This window comes from Watersipora subatra, chromosome 2, assembly GCF_963576615.1.
Source record: "Watersipora subatra chromosome 2, tzWatSuba1.1, whole genome shotgun sequence".
Lineage (NCBI taxonomy): Eukaryota > Metazoa > Bryozoa > Gymnolaemata > Cheilostomatida > Watersiporidae > Watersipora > Watersipora subatra.
Genome location: NC_088709.1, coordinates 6,780,043 through 6,802,308, shown reverse-complemented (window position 1 = coordinate 6,802,308; position 22,266 = coordinate 6,780,043). Strand labels below are relative to the sequence as shown.

Sequence of the window (22,266 nt, the reverse complement as noted above, 5' to 3'; positions counted from 1 at the left end):
AGGAGCTCATAGGGTCCATGGCTCCAAGATAGTTGGGAACCACTGCTGTAGCATGATGGACAAGTTATTAGTCCTAGGGTCACTGACCTTTCTATCCTGGGTCTATCAGCTCTTGTATCAAGGTCTATCAGCTTTTAGCCTAGGATCCAACAGCTTGTAGTCAATGCTCAGCAAGCTTAGTTTTAGTAGGTTCAGAATGAACTGACTGGCTTTATACCTGGTAACTTTCTTTCCATGCAATCTTTATTGTAAACTAAGTGATCAGGTCTTTGACTCTGTCTGGGACGTATTATGGGGCAACCTTGTTGTGGCTGTGCTGCTAACACCCTGATCTCTGTATATGATATTAATAAAAAGCTAGCATGATTTCACAGATTGTTTGATATTTATAGCATAGCAATGCTGAGTTATATAGCGACAACAATATGCTATCAGATTGGAATGACACAGTCATCAGTATAAATTTGTAAAAGTGTGAATCTGCTCTGCCACTTGTTAATATTGACATCTTGTAAACACATAAAAGTACTGACAATGTTACAGGATGATTAATTGTGCACCAGTTGGTTGTACAGCTTGTCACCCTCCAAGTATTGAAATGTCTGCTAGAGAATTGATGATATAATTATTGTGTTTATTGTATTTCAAAAAAGAGAACCATATTTCACCAGCAAATAGAAAATAATCATGATATAAAACTACTATCTTCAAGTTTACTATGCTACAAACTGACCTCTGAACTACAGCTGCCAGTTTTCATTTATAGAGTATTACACTTGGCAGGTTGTAATAGGAGTTGTAAGGGACACTAAAAATCATACTGCTTTACTATTGCTGTGGAGTTGTGCTCTTTTCAATTCCATCACTCACCAGTTGATAATACAGCACTGCTTTTTTATACATTCTCGGTACTATAAGAGTGCCTCCTGTTACACACAAGTCAAGCACTTCAGAGTAACCTCTCTTCTTTGTATCCATCAGTTTACCAATATAATGTCCTGTGAGAAGAGACGAATTACTCTGGTACATCCATCACAGTATAATATAATAATAATAAAGTAAAGTGTTTAGTCAGTGAAGGTAAAGTCATGTAACAAGTTCTACCTTTTAAAGAGACTATTAGTAAGACTAGAGAAATATAATATAAGAATCCTATCAGTCAGTGAAGATCAAGTAATGTAACAGGTTCTATAAATAGTATAATATTATATTACATGATAACAGTAGAACTTACTACATACCAGTATCAGCGTGCAGTATGTGTATCTCTGTAGGATCTGAGATAGCAGATGTCACCAATATATACTTCTTCATATAACAGGCTACTCCACCAGGTTTAGTCACATCAGTAGAATTCCACATCACCTCCCCTGTTTCTATATTCACTCTGAACACTGTTGATGTGTTGTATGAAGATACCACAACAGATTCATGGTCAGGAGCACAGAGAGCCATTGCTCCCCATCCAACATCTTGTGAACAAGAAAGGTGTTTAATAACCTGTCCATCTAGTGAATAGACTGTGAGACGTTTGTTAGACCTATCAGGGACTACTACTTTCTCTCCAGTAACAACCAGTTTGTTAACATAAATAGAGTCATCAGGATGAACCCAGCTAGTGATTTGTGTAACATTCATATCAGTTACAACAACCTTTCCTGGATGCGCCAGGATATACAACTTCTCATTATGTACACAGAGTGCAGTGATGACATGTATTCCTTCTATGGATGAAAAAGAAGTAACTGAACTGTCAGACTCATCTATCTTATACACAATTGAGCCTGCACCACCTACATGTGTGAATCCATCATAATGACAGACTGTAAAGCACTGCCCTACATTTTCGACTGTATTCTTAGACTTAAGGGATGTCGGAGAAAGGAGTTGGCTGACAGGTATAGCGGCAGTATCTACCATCTTCAACTCTATTTTTCTTGCCACAGCTGTAGATATATAAAAACAGATAAACAGATACCAATATTGAAACATAGTCACATATATTTTCCAATTTGAACTTTAACATGAACTGTACTATAAATGTACACATAGTAAAGTACATAATTGGCTACTGACTCAGAAATCTTAGTACAGACCTGAGTACTAGCATCATAATTGTTGGGACATTACAATGGACAATCAGTGCATTACATTGTGAATGAAATTGACTGTCATTATAGTATTATACATAGCTGGTTGTTTATGGAATAATTACAGATTACTTTTACTTGCTTAATGTATAATTCCAGGATAATAATTTTGCTATAACAGCTCTCTATACATACTGTATATGTACTTGGGATTTTTTTTACTGATACATTGTAAACTCAGTGCTGGAATAAAGAACATTACAGTGAGAACACAATATATAGTTGGCGACAAGGACACTCTTCAGCTACACATTCTATACTTCAACTCTACTCTAGATTTTCCCTACAATGTTTACTCAAACTGAGCAACTGATTCAACTGCTGACTCAACAGATGGCTCTTCCATGAGAACAAATGGAGCAGCAGATGGAATAGCAGAGACAGCAGCAGGGAGAGCAGTTGGAGCAGAAAAAAGAAAAAAATAGACGGCTGATCAAACTTTTAACGCAGAAGACCGAAATAAAAGCGGGAGGAACTACTTCTAATTTTACTACTTTTGACCCAAATACAGAGGTATGGACAGACTATTTACTGCTCTTCAGGACATTCATAGGAGCCAATTCTATTACTGAAGACAGAGTTCCACAGATATTTCCAACCGATCAATCAGAATTTAATTACTAACAATTAACTGATTGGTCAGATCAACAAACTCCCAAGAAAGAAGTCAACAAACTGACAATGGAAGATATTGAGGACTACATGATGACTCAATATAACCCTAGAACTTTCATCGTTAAAGAAAGATATCGTTATTGAAGCAATATGAAAAGAAATCCAGGAGAGACAATTCAAGAGTTAGCAGCAAGAATAAGACATGATGCTACAACTTGTGACTTTGCAAGTATTACCGAAGAACAAGATGAAGCTTTACGTACAAGATTCATCTGCTCAGTCGGGAATGAAGCAATACTTAAAGCACTATTCAAATTGAAAGATGAAGATCTTACTTTTGCCAGAGCTATCGAAATTGCTATGGAAATGGAAGAAGCAGCAAAAGTGGCAAAGGAAACAGTCTATGGTGCAGCAAATCCTGTCAAGGTGGTAAACAAGAAGACGACAATTTCAAAACCGTCAACATCTGCCGATCAACAGAAATGCTACAGGTGTGGAAAATCTAACCACAAATCTACTAAATGCAGATATAAGAAATCTGCCTGCAATTACTGTAAACTTACAAGACATCTAGAAGTCGTCTGCCGTGGAAAGCAGAAAGGTGCTAAGCCTCTGAACTTAGTGAAGGCCGTCAAAACCGTCAACACTAATCCACAGCTACATGTCAACCTTGATTTACAAGGTCATGCAATGACCTTGGAAGTGGACACTGGAGCGGGAGACAACTTTATATCCCTGGTCAATTTGAGGAAAATGGGGAGCCCTACACTCAAAACTTCAGAAGTTAATTATGAGTCCGCAACAAAAGACAAGATCTACATACTAGGAGTCTGTCTCGTCAAAACAAAGCTAGATTCACATCAACATGAGAAGCAATTACATTTTGTCATAAGCAAAATACCAAGTCTCAACCTTCTAGGAAGAAATGGTATTTGACAACTTGGAATTTCAGTTGATGGATTAATCAACCAATATCAATCGCAGGAGATTAAGCAAATCAAATCCGATGAAAGTCTATGAACAGCATGTGAAAGACTTACTTCGAAGTTTCCTGATCTTTTCAAGAAAAAATTGGGATGCCTGAAGGATTTCAAAGAAGATGCACAGCCCATATTCTGGAAAGCCAGACCAGTACCTTTAGCCATTCAAGAAGGATCTAGCTCAAGCCTATGATGCTGGAATTGCAAGAGGAATATGGGAACCAGTTCAATTCAACTCTTATGGGACACCAGTGGTACCAATTAGAAAAGCACTGCTGCCTGGACAAACCAAAAGAAAACTTCGAGGATGTGGAGACTACTCTGTAACAATGAATCATCAATTGGAGACACACAGACCACCTATTTCACTACTAGAAGATCTGATGAGAAAACTGGGAGGAGGACATGATTTCACTAAACTTGACTTGGCTGATGCGTATAATCAGATTACTTTGACACCTGAAAGTCAAAGGAGATTAGCTCTCAGCAGGCACAGAGGAGTTCTACTATAGAAGAGATTACCATTTGGGATTAGCTCTGCTCCAGGATACTTTCAACAAATAATGGAACAACTAACTCAGGATCTTCCAGAAGTTGCTGTTTATCTTGATGACATTCTAGTAAGCAGAGACACAGCTGAAGATCACCTCAGGAACCTTCGTAGAATTCTACAAAGACTTCAAGACAGAGGACTACGATGTAGACTGGAGAATAGCACATTTGCACAAGAAACTGTGGAATACCTGGTACATCAACTTCCTGACTAGGGAATAGCCAAAAGAGCTAGAGTAGAAGCTTTAAAGAAGATGCCAGCACCTACCGATGTGGCTACTCTCAAATCTTTTCTGGGATCGATTCAGTTTTACCACAAATTTCTAACAGATCTATCTACAAATACAGAACCTCTCCAAAAGTTACTCAAGAAAGGAAAACAATGGCACTGGAATACAGAACAGCAGACTGCATATTTGAAGGTGAAAGAGATGCTATGCAACAACACGGTGTTGGCACATTTTGACCCCCTTCTCTAGATATCAGGATTTCTTGTGATGCAACAGACGTTGGGCTAGGAGCGGTACTCTTTCACCGATACAAAGATGGCAGTAAAAGACCAATTTCTCATGCTAGCAAGACGCTGACCAACACTCAGAGAAGATACAGTCAAATTCAAAAGGAAGCTCTATCTATCATCTATGCACTAAACAAGTTTCACCAGTTTATCTATGGGAGGAAGTTCATCTTGGTGACAGATCCCAAACTTCTACTAGCGCTGTTTGGACCAACCAAAGCAACACCCGCTATGGCAGCAAATAGACTGGCAAGATGGGCTCTTACTCTCAACCAAAATGGCTATACCATTGAATATAAAAAAACCTCTGAACATGGAAACGCAGATACACTCAGTCGCTTACATTGGACATGATGACAAGTTTGAGGATGAAGATATTGTTTGATATGAAGATAAGTTTGAGGTGAAGATATTGACACAGTGTGCATAATCAAACACATTGGAAGTCAGCTGAATCCAACAGACTTGGGTATTTTGAAGAAAGAGACTGCTAAGGATCCTGTACTCAGCACAGTGATGAGATATCTGAAGGATGGATAGTCTAAAGAGCATGATGGCAACCAAGCTGGAACCATGACTGAAGGCTATTCTGTAAAAGACTTAAGGAAACTTGAGATGTCATTGTCAGCTGATAGCGGATGCTTGATGCATGAAACAAGAGTTGTCATACCACTATCTCTACAAAGACAAGTTCTTCAACTTTTACATATTGGACACTATGGCATGCAGAGAATGAAGTGACTTGCTAGAACTGCTGTTTACTGGCCTAGTATGGATCAAGACATCACAGATACTGCACACCAATGTACTTCATGCAATGAGCATCAAAACAAACCGGATTGTCTACCAAATCACCCTTGGATGATGCCAGAAAAACCATGGAGCAGAGTACACATTGACCATTCAATTAACTTCATGGGAACCAACTAGTTGGTGTTAGTGAACGCCTACACAAAGTATTCATGTATACATGCTACCACTTCAGTATTAACCAAAGCTACTACAGACTTACTCGAGAAGGACTTTGCTAACTTTAGATATCCACATACCATAGTGTCTGATAATGGAACTACATTTACTTTCGAGGAATTTCAAGAATGGTGCAGAAATCAAGGAATCATTCACCTGACAGGAGCACCCTACTATCCAGCCACCAATGGAGCTGCAGAAAGACTAGTTCAATCCTTCAAACAAGCACTCAAGAAGTCGGATCTCGCAGCTCAGTCGGCTTTGGAAGAATTCTTGATGGCGTATAGGAGAACGCCACTGTCTAATAGTTACTCACCTAGTGAACTGCTGAATGGGAGACAAATCAGAACAAAGATCATACATTACTGCCATCACCAGCTCACTTAGATCAAAGCAAACAGATGCAGGATAACCGATCAACTAAAACAGTTCATCGTTACACAGTGGGAACACCATGCTATACTTTATACTGTGAACCCAAAAGAGAAACAGCCTAAATGGGTGGAAGCTGTTGTTATCAAAATATTTGGCAGCAGAACAGTCAATATTAGAATACTACCCAGAGGACTAACCTAGAAGAGACATCTGGAACAGTTTTGTTCTAGACACGCTTCACCAGAAGATGCCGAACCACCTGCCAAAATACTAACCGCTCCAAGCAGTCTTCCAAAATCACAACCATTGCCTGCAGCTACAGTACCAAAACTGAAAAGAAATCGAATATTACCTGATGGTAATGAATACAACAGGGACAATCCCAGACGCTCAAAGAGACAATTTAATCGCTGAAGTCACCCATACAACTTCAAGCTAGCAGGGAGGTGTTAGGACATTATAATGGACAATCAGTGCATTACATTGTGAATGAAATTGACTATGTAATTATAGTATTATACAGAGCTGGTTATTTATGGAATAATTACAGATTACTTTTACTTGCTTAATGTATAATTCCAGGATAATACTTTTGCTATAACAGCTCTCTATACATATATATATATACTTGAGATGTCTTTTACCGATTCATTGTAAACTCAGTACTGGAATAAAGAACATTACAGTGAGAACACAACATATATTATTAGTAAACTACTAGTTGTTCTATACATGAGGAGCAACTCTGATTATTTGCCTTTAATACCATTCTTTAATAGTAAGTTTGCTCTGCAACGCTACAGGTGAAGGAGTTAAATTTACAGGTCCACAGTCTATTTCCCTAAGCGGACAGAAATATTAATAGATAAAATTTACCAATCAATAGTAATAGAATTTCAATAAACCAGTTAAAATTACATATATCCATAATGTACAAAAATTTTCCTAGCCACCAGCATGTCTCACTTCCAATTAAACTGCTGAAACAGATTTCTACTAATAATAGTGTATCCATGTCAAAGTCACAAATAATGAAAGTGAGTCATTGTCGAACTTATAGAGTAATTTGTTGGAGAATGCATAGGTGAGGGTTTCCCATGTATGACTAAATATTATGAGTAAACTGTGGCATCTGGGTATCAATGCTAGTCTCATCACAACATTCTCTAAATCAGTGGTTCCCAACTGTTGGTCCAAATAGTAAAATTTACCAACCAATCAATTGTAATAAAATGACAATAAACCGGTAAAAATATTGGAGTGTTTAAAATTTGTTGTAAACACAATTATCTTCTACTTCCAATTTAACTTCCGAGGCAAATATTTACTAATAAGAGTGCATTAATCTCAAAATCACGAATAATGAAAGTGAGTCATTGCTGAACTTATAGAGTCATTTGTTGGATGATGCATTGGTGAGGGCTTCCAATGTACTAGATATTCACCACCATTAACTCTATCCAACAATTGTGGTAATAACTCCGCTAAATTAACTAAAATATTAAAGCAAGTTTTCAAATCAAAGTACTCTAATTGGCAGTATGTTGTTAGAGTCCATTACTAAGTGAAGCTCTCATAATATCATATAAGACTTAGAAGAGATTGTCATGTTGATCATATGGAATATTTGATCTAATTTAACACAAAGTAATGGTATAGCAGAATAAACTGAGAGAAACTGTCAAGTTGGTGATATAAAATATTTGGTCTAAGGGAGCACATAAAGAGATGTTGTAGCAGAATAAGTATGCAGAGACATTTTAGTTCAGTCACTAGTTTAAAGGTGTCTAGTCCTTTTACTAATATATTAACTAAAACTCGTTAAATGCTGAAATCTACTCACTTGCTTGTAGAACCAAAAATTACTCAATAAATACTCAGCTAAATAAAATAAACAATAACAACTAAAACACTTATTGAATTCTAATGAGTAATAAAAAACATGTTTACCTACCAGAAAGCAAAGACACTCTTAAAAAGGCTATAATTTATGCACAGCTGATATTCATGGCATGTCAACTACCCAGGTCTGTATGGAAAATTCTCTTTATTATATCATGTATATTTGTATTTCTGTATATTAGACTTGTTAATTGTACCTAGTGTCACACCTGATTTACTTTTAGCTCAAAATGTAAGTTGGCAGATGTTTGTATATTTGAACCATTCCGTTGTTCATATTCTAATAAAACTGCTAAACAACTAACAACATACTTAGTACTAGCAAGTATACAGTAATCTTACAGCTTTCATTTCTGATAAACTCTCAGACACTCTGTATATATATTACATTACCTAGAGTAGAGAGAGCTTTCTGATTGGTCAGTTTAAAGGAAGGCAGATCTTCATCGATAAACCTCTGGAGTTCTTTGGCTGTAGTAGCATAGCCCTCTACTAAGTCAACCTAACCAATAGATATATAATATGGTAGGTGAGGTACCAAATTCTAGAAGATAAATAGTCATGTTGTTATGTATATAAGTTGAAAAAGACAAGCTAACAAAGTGGCTGATTGGACCAGTCAAAGAGAAACTCCACTTTCTTAGCCAATTACCTAAGACACAGAACCAGAACCACAAATAACGACGTATCTAGTAGTGATATCAAATGTGAACACGATTATTGAACATCACATTCCATAAGCTATCTCCAAGCAAAAGGTTTACAAGTCAGCGGAAAGATAACTCCCATTACCTGGTGAGCTTCTTTGAACCTGGCATCCTGTATGAGCAGTAGTGTGTTTATCTCTGTCATTCTGAGTCCAACCTCTCTCTCCATAAATTCTACCAGCTGCTCTTTCGACTTCCTTCTGTTCTCTAGTAGTTCTCTCTCCAGGTTATCATATTTTCTGCGCAACTCTGAAAACTATAAAATGATACTGTTATATAAATCAATGCTTAATTTCTATCAACAACCAATCATGTATACAGAATGTATCCCTTGAAAATAAAATAAGTCATTGTGTCATCTAAACCCAAGGTCCTATCCTCTGGTTTAGATGGCTGGCTACAATAAGTTTATTTCTAATCTGAAATTAAAACATGAACTATTGGCTTTGAAATAACATTAGAAACAGCTACTAAATCATACAATCATGATCAATCATTTGATCATGTCTATATATTCTTAGCTTGCCTGACATGCAGAGTTCAGTTCACACCTATGATTGTAATCATGGCACACTTGTTGTACACACACACGCACACACCACACACGACACACCACAAACACACACCACACACGCACACACCACACACGTACACACCACACACGCACACGCCATGCACGCACACACCACACACACCACACACACTACATGTGTTACCGTCAAACCTCTATTGATCACCATGGCGCTCTATTATTCAACCAATCTCCTAAAGTGGCAGTCAAATAGAGGTGAGGTTGTCGATATAGATTGTCAGATAGAGGTTGGCGTTGTATTTTTCAAATAGCTTGCCAGAATTTTAAGAAAATAAATTTAACCCTTTAGCGGGCGAATCAAGTGTCACCTATATTTTGCATTCTCCTTTGAGCAGAGCAGCATCAATCTTTTGGATTTAATAAATCTGGAAACTTACCTCAAACTTATCAAAGCTCTAAATATGCATTGGAAAGCTGAGAAATACCTCTACTATTTGATATCTATTGGTTGCAATTAACCTGCAATGATATTATAGGCTGTGTCCTGCTTTGCAATTTTTTGAAGCTTTCATTGTTTATTTCATTCTAAATTTGAAGACATTTTTTTATAATCATATTTAACAATGTTGTATAAAAGCTCATTGCACTCATTGATATGCTTGCTACAGTTCACGGCCAAAACTAGCTTTTTATGTGCAATAGAAGAGGAGTTATTGAGTGTTGTTCTAGTGAAGCCGAGTTAATGATAACTGTAAGGATGCTATCAGATAATATACTATTAATCTGCAAATTTATAAGTTATATAATAATCTATCAAATGCTACAAATAAATATTTAAAAACGAGTGACACAAACAAACCACACTTGAAATATATGCAGAAACAAAAAGTTAACCTCTTTGGAACAATAATATTTGCACCGTTCGCTCAACCGGCTGCGTTCTAATTGTTGCTTTTAATGGAACAAACATCTTTTGGCTGTTTAATACCTTCTACAATGTCTTTTGACCTCAACTCTTCTTCTGCACTGATGAACTAGTCGATAGTAGCATCCGAACATATTTTTAGCAGAGCAAAACTTTTATGTGTTGCATTTCACACAAATAATGATAAAATTTTAGCCGCATGGGAGTAAAGCATAGCTTTTACCCAAAAGTAGTCATTTGTTTGCCATCATAAATATAAACCATTTTTCACATCCATCGAAGTGTCAAGACTGTGTTAAACAAAGAGCTAAATTATTATTAGCCGGAGACAGCTATTACTTGGTTCTATGGTGCTGCTTTCAAAGTTTTAACAAAAGAAAACAAAAACCTTTAGTGTTAGAAAACAGACTTCGATGCAAATAGAAACAACGAAAGAATTAATTGTTATTGATGTAACTGAGCCATTAATAGTATGATTTTGCGGACACTTTTCTATTGATCACTCACTAATAAGGGTTCGTAAAGGTCAAAGAATGTCAAAGTGGAGGGAAAATGGAAGTGTCATTCAATTAAAGGGTGACACTCTATTTTTCAACAATTCTCCTATAGTGGCGGTTAAATAGAAGTAACATTAAAATAAAAGTGGTGTTCAATTTGAGGTTTTACTGTATCATTAGAAAGATAGAAGAAGGTTTCACATAATCATGTTATGTAATAATACTACCACAAAATCATATTTCCTTGCTACAGGGCCAAATAAACTAATATGCAAGCAAACCTAGTTATGTTATTGTCAAGCCACATCTTTTTTAAGGCATCCATTTCCTTTACTAGTTCATTACTGTAGCTGCAAAGGACTTGTTGAATTCTAGGAGAATGATGAAGAAGACAATGTCATGAACGACTTCTGACTATAGAGTTTAGGCTACTATATAATAAAACACTCAAGTCTTTACCTGTTCATCTCTAGTACTATGAAGCTGTTTAATCAGTTCCTCTGTTTTCCTTTCATAGTCTGAGAGTACTTTAGTAGCATCCTTAAATAAAGCAGACAACTCCCCATCTTTAACCTGAGCTTCAACTTTCACCTCAGTCCTTTTAACCTTCAGCAGTTTTATCAGTTCCTTTAGAGACATTGATTGATGAACCAACCCTGTATGTAGATTAGAGGCTTTAGCAGCAGAAAACAACTAATATTCGGTAGTACGTGAGCTGTCAGAATGCATGTGTCCTCTTGTTATAATAAACAAGAGGAATTAATTTTTAAATTCTTTTTCATTAGTAAGCATTATTGTTACAAATGATGATAAAACGCACCAAATTTGTTTGTGTAATATTCTCTAATGTAACTATTGATTGGCATACAGATGATCCAAATTTAATTCTAGTACAGTAGTAGCTCCTATAATCGTCGTTATACCTCGTATAACGTAAACCTCCTTTTACTTAAATTTTACATAACGTAAAAAATCTATGTAAAGTTAGTGCTTTGGTCTGTGTAAAAAATTTCATATATTTTAAAGTGTCAGCCCTAACCTCAATGAACGCAATGAAAAAGAAAAGAACAGTTATTGATTTAATAATACTACAAGAACTATACAATTATTGAATAAAAAAATTAGGCATAATTTTGTTCATTTTTAAAGGGCCAAAAAGGTGAGTTTGAAAAGTTCTTAGAACAGATTACGCAATTTAGATGTATTTCATTGTTCATAAAACATAAAATTCTTATAATGCAAATGTTTCCGAACGAGATTATTTACATGATAAGACCGTCAACTTTATTATACAATAAAAATACAATCAGTAAACAAGGACACCTACCTCCATCACATTTTTTGGTACCATCCATACAATCAGTAAACAATGACACCTACCTTCATCATATTCGTTGATACCATCCATACAATCAGTAAACAATGACACCTACCTTCATCATATTCCTTGGTACCATCCATACAATCAGTAAATAATGACACCTACCTTCATCACATTCCTTGGTACCATCCATACAATCAGTAAACAATGACACCTACCTTCATCTCATTCCTTGGTACCATCCATACAATCAGTAAACAATGACACCTACCTTCATCATATTCCTTGGTACCATCCATACAATCAGTAAACAATGACATCTACCTTCATCATATTCCATGGTACCATCCAGACAATCAGTAAACAATGACACCTACCTTCATCATATTCCTTGGTACCATCCATACAATCAGTAAATTATGACACTTACCTTCATCAGATTCCTTGGTATCATCCATACAATCAGTAAACAATGACACCTATCTTCATCATATTCCTTGGTACCATCCATACAATCAGTAAACAGTAACACCTAGCTTCATCACATTCCTTGGAACCATTCATACAATCAGTAAACAATGACACCTACTTTCATCATATTCCTTGGTACTATCCATACAATCAGTAAATTATGACACCTACCTTCATCATATTCCTTGGTACCAGCCATACAATCAGTAAACAATGACACCTACCTTTATCATATTCCTTGGTACCATCCATACAATCAGTAAACAGTAACACCTAGCTTCATCACATTCCTTGGAACCATTCATACAATCAGTAAACAATGACACCTACCTTCATCATATTCCTTGGTACCATCCATACAATCAGTAAACAATGACACCTACCTTCATCACATTCTTTGGTACCATCCATATAATCAGTAAATAAGGACACCTACCTTCATCACATTCCTTGGTACCATCCATACAATCCACACAGAGAACTTTATAGCAAGAAGAACATCCAACTCTGATTGGTTTATCTTCGTGTCTTGTACATTTCCTTACATCGTACATCCTTCCTTTCTGTTGATAGTCCTCTATTTTAAGAAACTCTTTGTGCTCAGGAAAGAACCCTTCATGAAACTAGAGTAGAGCAGAATATACTCAAGTTTTTACTTGAGTAACTAACATTTCCATTTTCTGCAAGAATCCAACATGGAAGGATAAAACTCTTAAAAATTTAGAAGTATGACCAACTATTGAACTATCATGATCTCAAGTAATTACAACTAATCACTTCTGATGTTTGTGACTAGTTTTTTAGATCTACAGATGCTGTACAAATAAGGCTCTACCACTGACAATAAAGTATTAAATTAAACAGTTAAAAACATATACATGGAATAGTTGGGAATTTAATAGAAAGCTTCAAGAGTGAAGCTAAGAGAACAGCTTTTGGTGAAATATAATCAGAATATAAAAGATGAGTGAGAGTAGCCGAGAAGTTTCTTGTCATATGAATATGTTGAACAAGGGAGAACTGAGATAAATTAACTCACCTCCACATGTGTAGTACAAATCTTCCTCTTGCAGTCACAGCAATAGATAACAGCCAGTTCATGGGGTTCTTCTTTCTGTGCACAAACATCACAAATGTGTAAGTTGTCTTCCCTTCTTATGGCAGATGGAAGTCTTGCTACTGTCACATCAAAAAATTCTCTATAATAGTAATATATGCAACAGCCCATGAGATACAAACACTTCGAACATGAAATGTAATGTTAGTTGGTAATACTTTTGAACTCGAATGTCATCTGCTTTAAAGAGTTTAGGTTTATCAATTTTCATTAGCAGATTATTTTAAATAAGGACTTCCAATATGCATGTAGCGTTTCAGAATGGATTTGAGGCATCTACAACAAGTACCTTATTGTTAGTACTACAGGTTGAGTAGATAGGATGAGCTGGTTGATAGAGCAGTTGGTTTATATATTAAGAGTCATGAATTAAAGTCTAGTCAACAGCAGGTCAAGTGAAGAGCTTTTAGCAAGCTTATAACCAACATACAAATCAAACATAATTGCCGACTAGGGTATAGAGTTCAATTTGAGACATTGCATATTTTCTTCATGAAAATATGAAGGGGTAAGTATAAGCTACTAAGTTTGTGGCACAGCAATTATGTACCTTAATGAAAGAATACCATTATAGGGAGAAGCAGTGTAGAAATTTAGCCAGCAGAATACATCTACACATTCCATAAAACTTACTTGCATTTTCCACATCGAACTATCCTGTTAATGTCAAAGTCTCCAACCAAGCATGGATAACAGTGGATGTGTTGACATGGAAGTGTCCTTGGATCAATCAACTGATCACCTTCCATCATGCAATACCCGCACTCTACTGACTTATGGGAAAGATCTACTGCTTCTGCCATTGCCTGTAATGAATCAAAATTACAAATGCATGTATATGTTATCTCTATATTATCTATATGCCCTGCTTAGAGCAGTAATGTATAGCTGAAATTCTTACACACGTTGGTTAGAATCTGAAAATGTAAAACAAAGTAGTACCGATCAAATAAGTATAATTTTATTAACCATTTTGAGCTAGTTAAACAGGTGATAACTATGTTGTTCGGCTTAGCTGTTTTGGTTCACTAACCATGCAAAATACAACAGTTACTATAGATAACTGTGGTCAAGTAATGCTTGCAAAAAAGATCGTGAGCCATTTCAGTTTGCGGAAAATGGAGCAAAATGGTTGTAATTTTTTCGATAATATATCGTTTAGGCAACTTTTCAGCAAATTCGCAATGTAAACAAGCCACACGCTGCAATCAGTCCAAACTTGTCATGATGAAATTTCACAACATTCCTAACACATTATTCGTTGATTAAACATTAAATAAAAGGTGTAAAACTTTGCCATGTTGAGTTATTGCTCGATGATGCCATTGTTGTTGTTCGATTGATTGTCAAGTATCGGATTAATTATGTGAATTAACAAATAACATTGCTCATTGTTCTATGAAAACAAAGTATTTGTAACGAAGAGACAGAGCATATATACAGAATATCCAGCTACAAAAAAAACATAGACTATAATGTGTAATAAAAAAACAGCAAGTATCACGTCTATTCTATACACAGAACATAGATCTAAAATGTAAAATAAACAAATAAGTAATTATTGTCTTCTCCTGTTTACTACTGGAATGGGCAGACAACTCAAGTTTAGAATGGCACGCTCAACATGTCAAACATACATAAACAGTCTTTTCAGTTTCTTAATACAATCAATCATCGCTATTGGACAGTTAAAAAGTTGATAATTGAGCAAATGTTTTTCTCTCAGCTACAAACGCTAGCTCAAATCATTAAAATGTGCGAGTGCTGCAGGATGAGGAATCCCGAGTGTGTGTAGCCCTAGTAAACTGAGTAGCAGTTATTGTGTTATCACAACGAGACAGTTGAGCTTTAAATCAGAGTGTTTTTAGGTTTTTTATACATTAATACAGAGTATATGTTTTAAAACTTGCCCAATAAAATTAGTTAGTTATTCTGCTTTATTGGAGAAAATATTCTAAAATTACCACATAATCTTAGTAAAACGCCTCTTTTTGCTGGCAAAATAATTTAAACAATATGTACATAAATCTACATGTACCACCTCTTGTGGCCATCAAGGAAGAGTATAGTTTTTATTGGAAAAAGTTTGTGTCCCGTTAAAACGGTTCCTTAGTTGACTCGCTATTTGCCGGAAAATATAAGATATTTGCCTGAGTAGTGAACCAAGCTACCGTTTGTAAGTATCTGGAAACTCTGCAATAGGAACCTAGTATAATCTTTCAACGTAATCAGAATAAGCGATGATGGAGAAAGTCTGGCAGGCAAAGGAGAAAGCAATAAGAAGGGATGGTGAGCGAATAGTGTTGTAGATACCAAATGTTTGTCTATGTCTGTAGGGATCTCATGTGTTGTGGTTAGCTTGTGCAGATAAAATAGTTCAATTCTAGAGAAATGAAGGAAAAAACTTAAATAAATTGTAATAATGTACTTTGATGAAAAATACATTTTTCATTGTGTTAGTATTTATAGTATGCTATATGTTGTTGCATCTAGTAAAATATTGAGAGTTGGTTTGTGTGAGCCGATGAATAGTAACTTTAAGGTCTTGACATTGGATTTCACTGAAGGCGCACAAATCTTTCAGCTCTTGTCTGTGTTTAGGGGATTGCCAGTTGCTACTTATCATTCTAAAGGAAATATTATTAAGTCTACTAAAGCTATATATGTTCATCTGAAAGCCTTATGGTTAACTTTCTTGAGGTCTTTAACTAAATATTTATGATCAGCGCTCCACATCTTTGACATGTACATCATTATAGGTGAATACCAAATAAGCAGCTCTTTTAACCAGAGAGGAAGCGCTTGTGAAGGTCAAAAAGGGTAGCATTTAACTTCTGAACAGTATTGTTTATAAACCCAGTGAAGTCTAAAAATCTGCACAAACACACACCTGGGTAAACAAACTTGTTTAGCCCTTGTTTGAACTCCAAAATTTATTAGGTACCATTAATATGACTTTTAAATGTGTTTCTGCCAAGCCGTTATTTGAGAGATCAGCATACAAACCTGTATACATGCATACATACATAAGTCACTGTTTATCTCGTCAAATGATTCCTCCCCTAACAAAAATTTTTTTTTATTTTAGCGAGGCGATGGTTGCGTGAGTATCATATTTTGATGATGTGAAAGCAGTGGTTAATAGACATGAGAATGAAAACACGGTGAAGTTTGTGCCCATTAAATCAGAAAGATCATTTACAGCACCTCTGGAGTTTGATGAGTGACTGAAGAAACTGTTGATTAGTCAGTACAGTCTTTATTTCTTCCAGAGCAAGAGAGTAATCACTAGAGCAAGCAATTATGACTGAGGTTCTTGAATCATAAAAACATGAGTTTTGTTTTTACGTACTAGAGCTTGTTATGCTGACTCAGAGTTGCAGTATTATCTGCTTACCCACATCAAGACTATAATAACATCACTTACTTTGAATAAAAAAGATAAAAAGAATGGGAAAAGGATTTGTAGAAAGAATGGCAGCAACTGATAAGCACCAAAACATACCAGTGTTAGCATAGAAGAGATATGAATGTAAAATAGGAAATGAAATACAAGGCTGAAAGAGAGGTAAGAAAGTATTGTGTAATGCTGTGAATATGTACATGTATATTGTATGTTGAATAATGCGTATATGCCATCATCTGCTCAGAGTATGTTCATAAATGTATTACCTACTAATCTTGTTCTGTTGTACCATTGTAGATTGCATGCATCAAAGTAATATAATTTTTTACGTTATGTTTACTAAACTGGTCTAATTTTGGTCAAGATGTTGCAGCCTTACATTGTGGTGTTTGAGAGTGTAACGCCTCAACTTCCCACACTGACCAAAGCATAGTCAGTGCAGCCATGCAAGCCTATTTGTCTGGACAATTGTGAATAAAACTCAACCTGCTCTTCAAATATTCTTGAATATTTGAAGAGCAGGTTGAACCGCTCTTGAAAGATTTTCTTTAATACCTATTTAATGTAAGAGGCCAGATTTCTGTTGACAAATTTGCCTTTGCTCAGTTTTTTTCCACTGTGTGCATGTCGTATACCTCACAATGACATCCATTCTGATACACCTAAATGGAGAGATTATTTGGTGTGGTTCACAGATTTTATGCCTGGTTTGTTGTAGATTTACTGTGTCATTGGTCATACAAGAGACATCAGCTTGAGAATAAATTTTTAAAATAGCATATCTATGGTCCAGTACTGAACTTGCGAGAAGTGGTACCACCAGAGATGTATAACTCTCCAGGCAACAGATATCATCACCTTTTCACTAACAATTTAACTGATGGTTATTTCTGCAACGCTATATTGACAAGGAAAGGTGTTTGAAGTAGATGTTTTCATTTTATTTGGCAGATGTCTCATCGTTATTTCTAATCTATACTCTTATGCTGTTCTTTTTGTTGAAACAGGTTACATCTACTCTGTCTTATATACCCACTGATAATAAGTATCCATTGTGTATTATATCTACTGCAAATGATGATGACATACTCTGTGTCGTTGTACGCATAATGTTATTAATAAGTATCACCAATGATATACAGCCCTTCTGCATGAGGAGGGCTGTATATCATTGGTATCACATAGTCGTTTTGTCAGAAGGAAAAATGGTGGGGTTACAAAAATGGTTACAAAATGTTGCTTTTGTGCGTTGGAACAAAATTTTGAATAGCTGTCAAATACTTTGTATTGTTCTACACTTATTACTGTTTAGTAATACGTTACTAACTACTGTAAAAAGTACAACATACATAGTACAACATACTACATACATAGTAGTTTTGTGCTGCAATCTTAAGGGAGATCTTTTAATTTCAGAATCCTGTTAAACTTATTGTTTAGCCCATGACATGGAGCCAGGCACACATTTTTTATTTAATTTTTAAACATATTTTTTTAAATTAAAAGCGGTCGTAACAAGAATAGTGTCTGCTACAACAAAAAACAATCAGTTAACGCCATAAGAAAAGATTAGTAACAGTGAATTTCAACTCAGCTTGCTTTTTGCGATGATAGCGTTTACATGTATCTATAACAACTGGAAGAAGCAGCGAGTCAACTACCGAGCCGTTGTAACGATAAACGAACTTTTTTCAACTACATTTGTACATGTCATATCATGTATCCCTAGTAAACTGCGTAGCGATTATCAAAACGAGGTTGTTAATCAAATATATATATATATATAATTCTTTATTGAATTAAACAAAGAGCCTCTTTTTGCAGGCAGAGGAAAGACCTTAACAATATTTAAAAATATAGATATAAATGTAATAAAGGGATAAATGATAATGACAGATTGTCTTCTTAAAATATCCTTGAATTTGCGCGTCAGTGTAGATTGCGGTGCCCGGCCCCAAGACCCACCCAAGACAAGCCTGCAGCGCAGCAAGGTCCAATACGGGAGGACACGAGACCAACAAACGACGAGGGTCGAATCATTGCACTGACTCCATGTGTGCCTTGTTGTATATGCGTGTGTCTGCCTCGTGCCCATTCGTATTGCAGGACCTTAGGTTACGTATGTCAGCCCGGCATTGAGAGGTCACGCCACAAGTTCGTGGACCTATAGGAGTCGGCCATGTGGACGACTACAGCGATATATATATATACTAGCTGCATTACCCGTCTACAGGAGCAGATTCACGGGCAGCATAAGGTTTATTGAGAGTTGGCTTTCATACCGTAAAACAACTCCAAATATGCAGTTACATCTCCCTCTCTCCATCTCTCCCTCTTTCCTCTCTCTCCCTCTCTCCCCTCTCTCTCCCTCCCTCTTCTCCCTCTTTCTCTCCCTCTTTCTCCCTCTCTCCTCCTCGCTCTCCCTCTCTCTCTCTCCTTCTCTCCCTCTTTCCCCTCTCTCCATCTCTCTCCTCTCCCTCTCTCCCCTCTTTCTCTTCCCTCTCTCTCTCCCTCTTTTTCTCCCTCTCTCTCCCCTCTCCTCCTCGCTCTCCCTCTCTCTCTCCTTCTCTCCCTCTTTCCCCTCTCTCCCTCTCTCCGTCTCTCCCCTCTCTCTCCCTCCCTCTTCCCCCTCTCTCTCCCTCCCTCTCTCTCTCTCCTTCTCCCCTTCTCTCCCTCTTTCCCCTCTCTCCATCTCTCCCCTCTCTCTCCCTCCCTCTTCCCCCTCTCCCTCTCTCTCCCCTTCTCTCCCCCTCTCTCTCTCCCCTCTCTCCCTCCCTCTTCCCCCTTTCTCCCTCTTTCTCTCCCTCTCTCTCTCCCCCCCTCTCCTCCTCGCTCTCCCTCTCTTTCCCCTTCTCTCCCTCTCTCTCTCTCCCTTTCTCCCCTCTCTCTCCCTTTCTCCCCTCTCTTCTCCCTCTTTCTCTCCCTTTCTATCCCTCTATCTCCTCCCTCTCCTCCTCGCTCCCTCTTTCCCCTCTCTCCCTCTCCCTCTTCCCCCTCTCTCTCCCTCTTTCTCTCCCCCCTCTCCTCCTCGCTCTCCCTCTCTCTCCCCCCTTCTCTCCTTCTCTCTCTCCCTTTCTCCCCTCTCTCCCCCTTTCTCCCCTCTCTCTTCTCCCTCTTTCTCTCCCTTTCTATCCCTCTCTCTCTCCCCCCTCTCCTCCTCGCTCCCTCTTTCCCCTCTCTCCCTCTCCCTCTTCCCCCTCTCTCTCCCTCTTTCTCTCCCCCCCCTCTCCTCCTCGCTCTCCCTCTCTCTCCCCCCTTCTCTCCTTCTCTCTCTCCCTTTCTCCCCTCTCTCCCCCTTTCTCCCCTCTCTCTTCTCCCTCTTTCTCTCCCTTTCTATCCCTCTCTCTCTCCCCCCTCTCCTCCTCGCTCCCTCTTTCCCCTCTCTCCCTCTCCCTCCCTCTTCCCCTCTCTCTCTCTCTCCCCCCTCTCCTCCTCGCTCTCCCTCTCTCTCCCCCCCTTCTCTCCCTCTTTCTCTCCCCCCCTCTCCTCCTCGCTCTCTCTCTCTCCCTTTCTCTCTCTCTCCCTTAGTTCAACGCAACACATGCGGATAGACAACATTTTTGGTTTTTCTGTCGGGCGTATGAAGAAACAGTTTTCGGCGTGTGCCTACTTTTGAGCAGGCGACGTATAGCTGGTCATGGCTGATGCAGGGTGACAGTAAGTCGATAGCAGCTGCTCTCTTTCTTTTCACAATAGCGTATCGCAACCCTCGGAGTACTCGTGAAAGTTCTGTAATAGTAAGTTACAGTAGGCCTACTCGTAGCTGGAAAAAAATTAGTAACTCGGCTGCTGAAGGAAATGAACATGACCCACTATCACGAACAGCGGCAAATCCAACGTTATTAAGTAGTGGAGATATCAATCAATTTATCTTTGTATAAGCTATCCTGCATTACTTATTAGAAGTCATCCTCTCATGTAAATTTTCTTTTAACTTTTACACAAATAATCTCAAACTAAATATGAATTGTTCACTACTATCTTGCATTCAGAATTCTTCTACAGTTTCCGTTTTATTGGATAATATGCCTGCAAATAGAGGCTTTTTGTTATCAGCAAAATAAAAGATTACTAACTAACTAACGATCGAATCGAAAAAAAGACTGCCATATACGGTAATTTATTTATACTGCTCATATTTAGGAGTTATCGGTGACTCAATATATCGAGAAGACAACTCATACTATTAGCATATCAGTATTTATCGTCCATCCCTACGATGAATAGCGGGTTACGTATTATAATAGAGGCGTGTACTAACCGGAGATTCTCGTTAATGCGCCCTAGCGGTGAAAAAAACCACAGAATAGACACGTCCTTATATAACAGTAGCGGCTAATAGTCCGAAAATTACGGTACTCTATAAAGCGGACACATACACACACGCACGCACGCACGCACGCACGCACGCACGCACGCACGCACACACACACAACGATTGCCGTTTATATAGTAGATAGGACAAAGAGCAGACGAGGCTTTCCCCTGGTGGATTTCTTGGTGAGTGCACGTATTTAACATGGCGCAGTCGGCAGGATCGCCGATGCGTGGTTGTTAAAAGTGATTTGTGCTGTGATAATTGTGTTCAGTGTTTTACAGGTTCTATACCTCGTGGTAAGTGTTTCGTGTGTGGTTTCCGTGTTTACAGTGTTGTGGTGCTCAGTGAAATTTAGTGTTTACGGTGTAGTGGTGTTCAGTGAAGTTTAGTGTTTGTGGTGTTCAGTGAAGTTTAGTGTTTACTGTGTAGTGGTGTTCAGTGGAATTTAGTGTTTACAGCGTTGTGGTGCCGAGGGAAATTTAGTGTTTTCGGTGCAGTGGTGCTCGGTGAAATTTGGTGGTGCTTTTAACACTGGTGTAGTGTTCGTGTTGTGTTACGCGTCAATTATGGCATTTAATTTTAATGAGTTTCCTTCGTTAAAATTGGATAGTGGTGACGTTAATGGTTCATGGAAAAGATGGTTTGATAGTTTTCAAATTGTCGGAGAAATGATTAGTATGAGAATGGGCAAGGATGAAGACGGCAACCATAAATTTAGTGGCCGTACGAAACTTCTTGCGTTATTACACGCAATAGGTAGTGATGGTAGAGATGCATTAAGATCTGTTGGTTTTCGTATGTTGGATGAAAATTCTACTTACGATGAGGCAATAACTCATTTAGTTACTATTTATGGTACTGATGAAACGGTTTACGTTAAAACGATGAAATTTGTTACTGTTTCACAAACTG

At 37.5% G+C, this 22,266-nt stretch overlaps 1 protein-coding gene across 1 annotated transcript; it reads right to left on the bottom strand.

The window, feature by feature from the left end:
* Positions 1-709: 709 nt before the first annotated feature.
* Positions 710-19,076, bottom strand: LOC137387902 (uncharacterized). Its single transcript, XM_068074415.1, has 9 exons — positions 19,002-19,076; positions 14,264-14,436; positions 13,553-13,712; positions 12,950-13,136; positions 11,181-11,377; positions 8,853-9,023; positions 8,454-8,562; positions 1,242-1,946; positions 710-998 (listed from the first exon to the last, which is right to left on the bottom strand). Exons 1-9 carry the CDS (start codon positions 19,074-19,076, stop codon positions 829-831), a joined length of 1,947 nt encoding a protein of 648 aa, XP_067930516.1. The 3' UTR covers positions 710-828.
* Between the last annotated feature and the right edge of the window lie 3,190 nt (positions 19,077-22,266).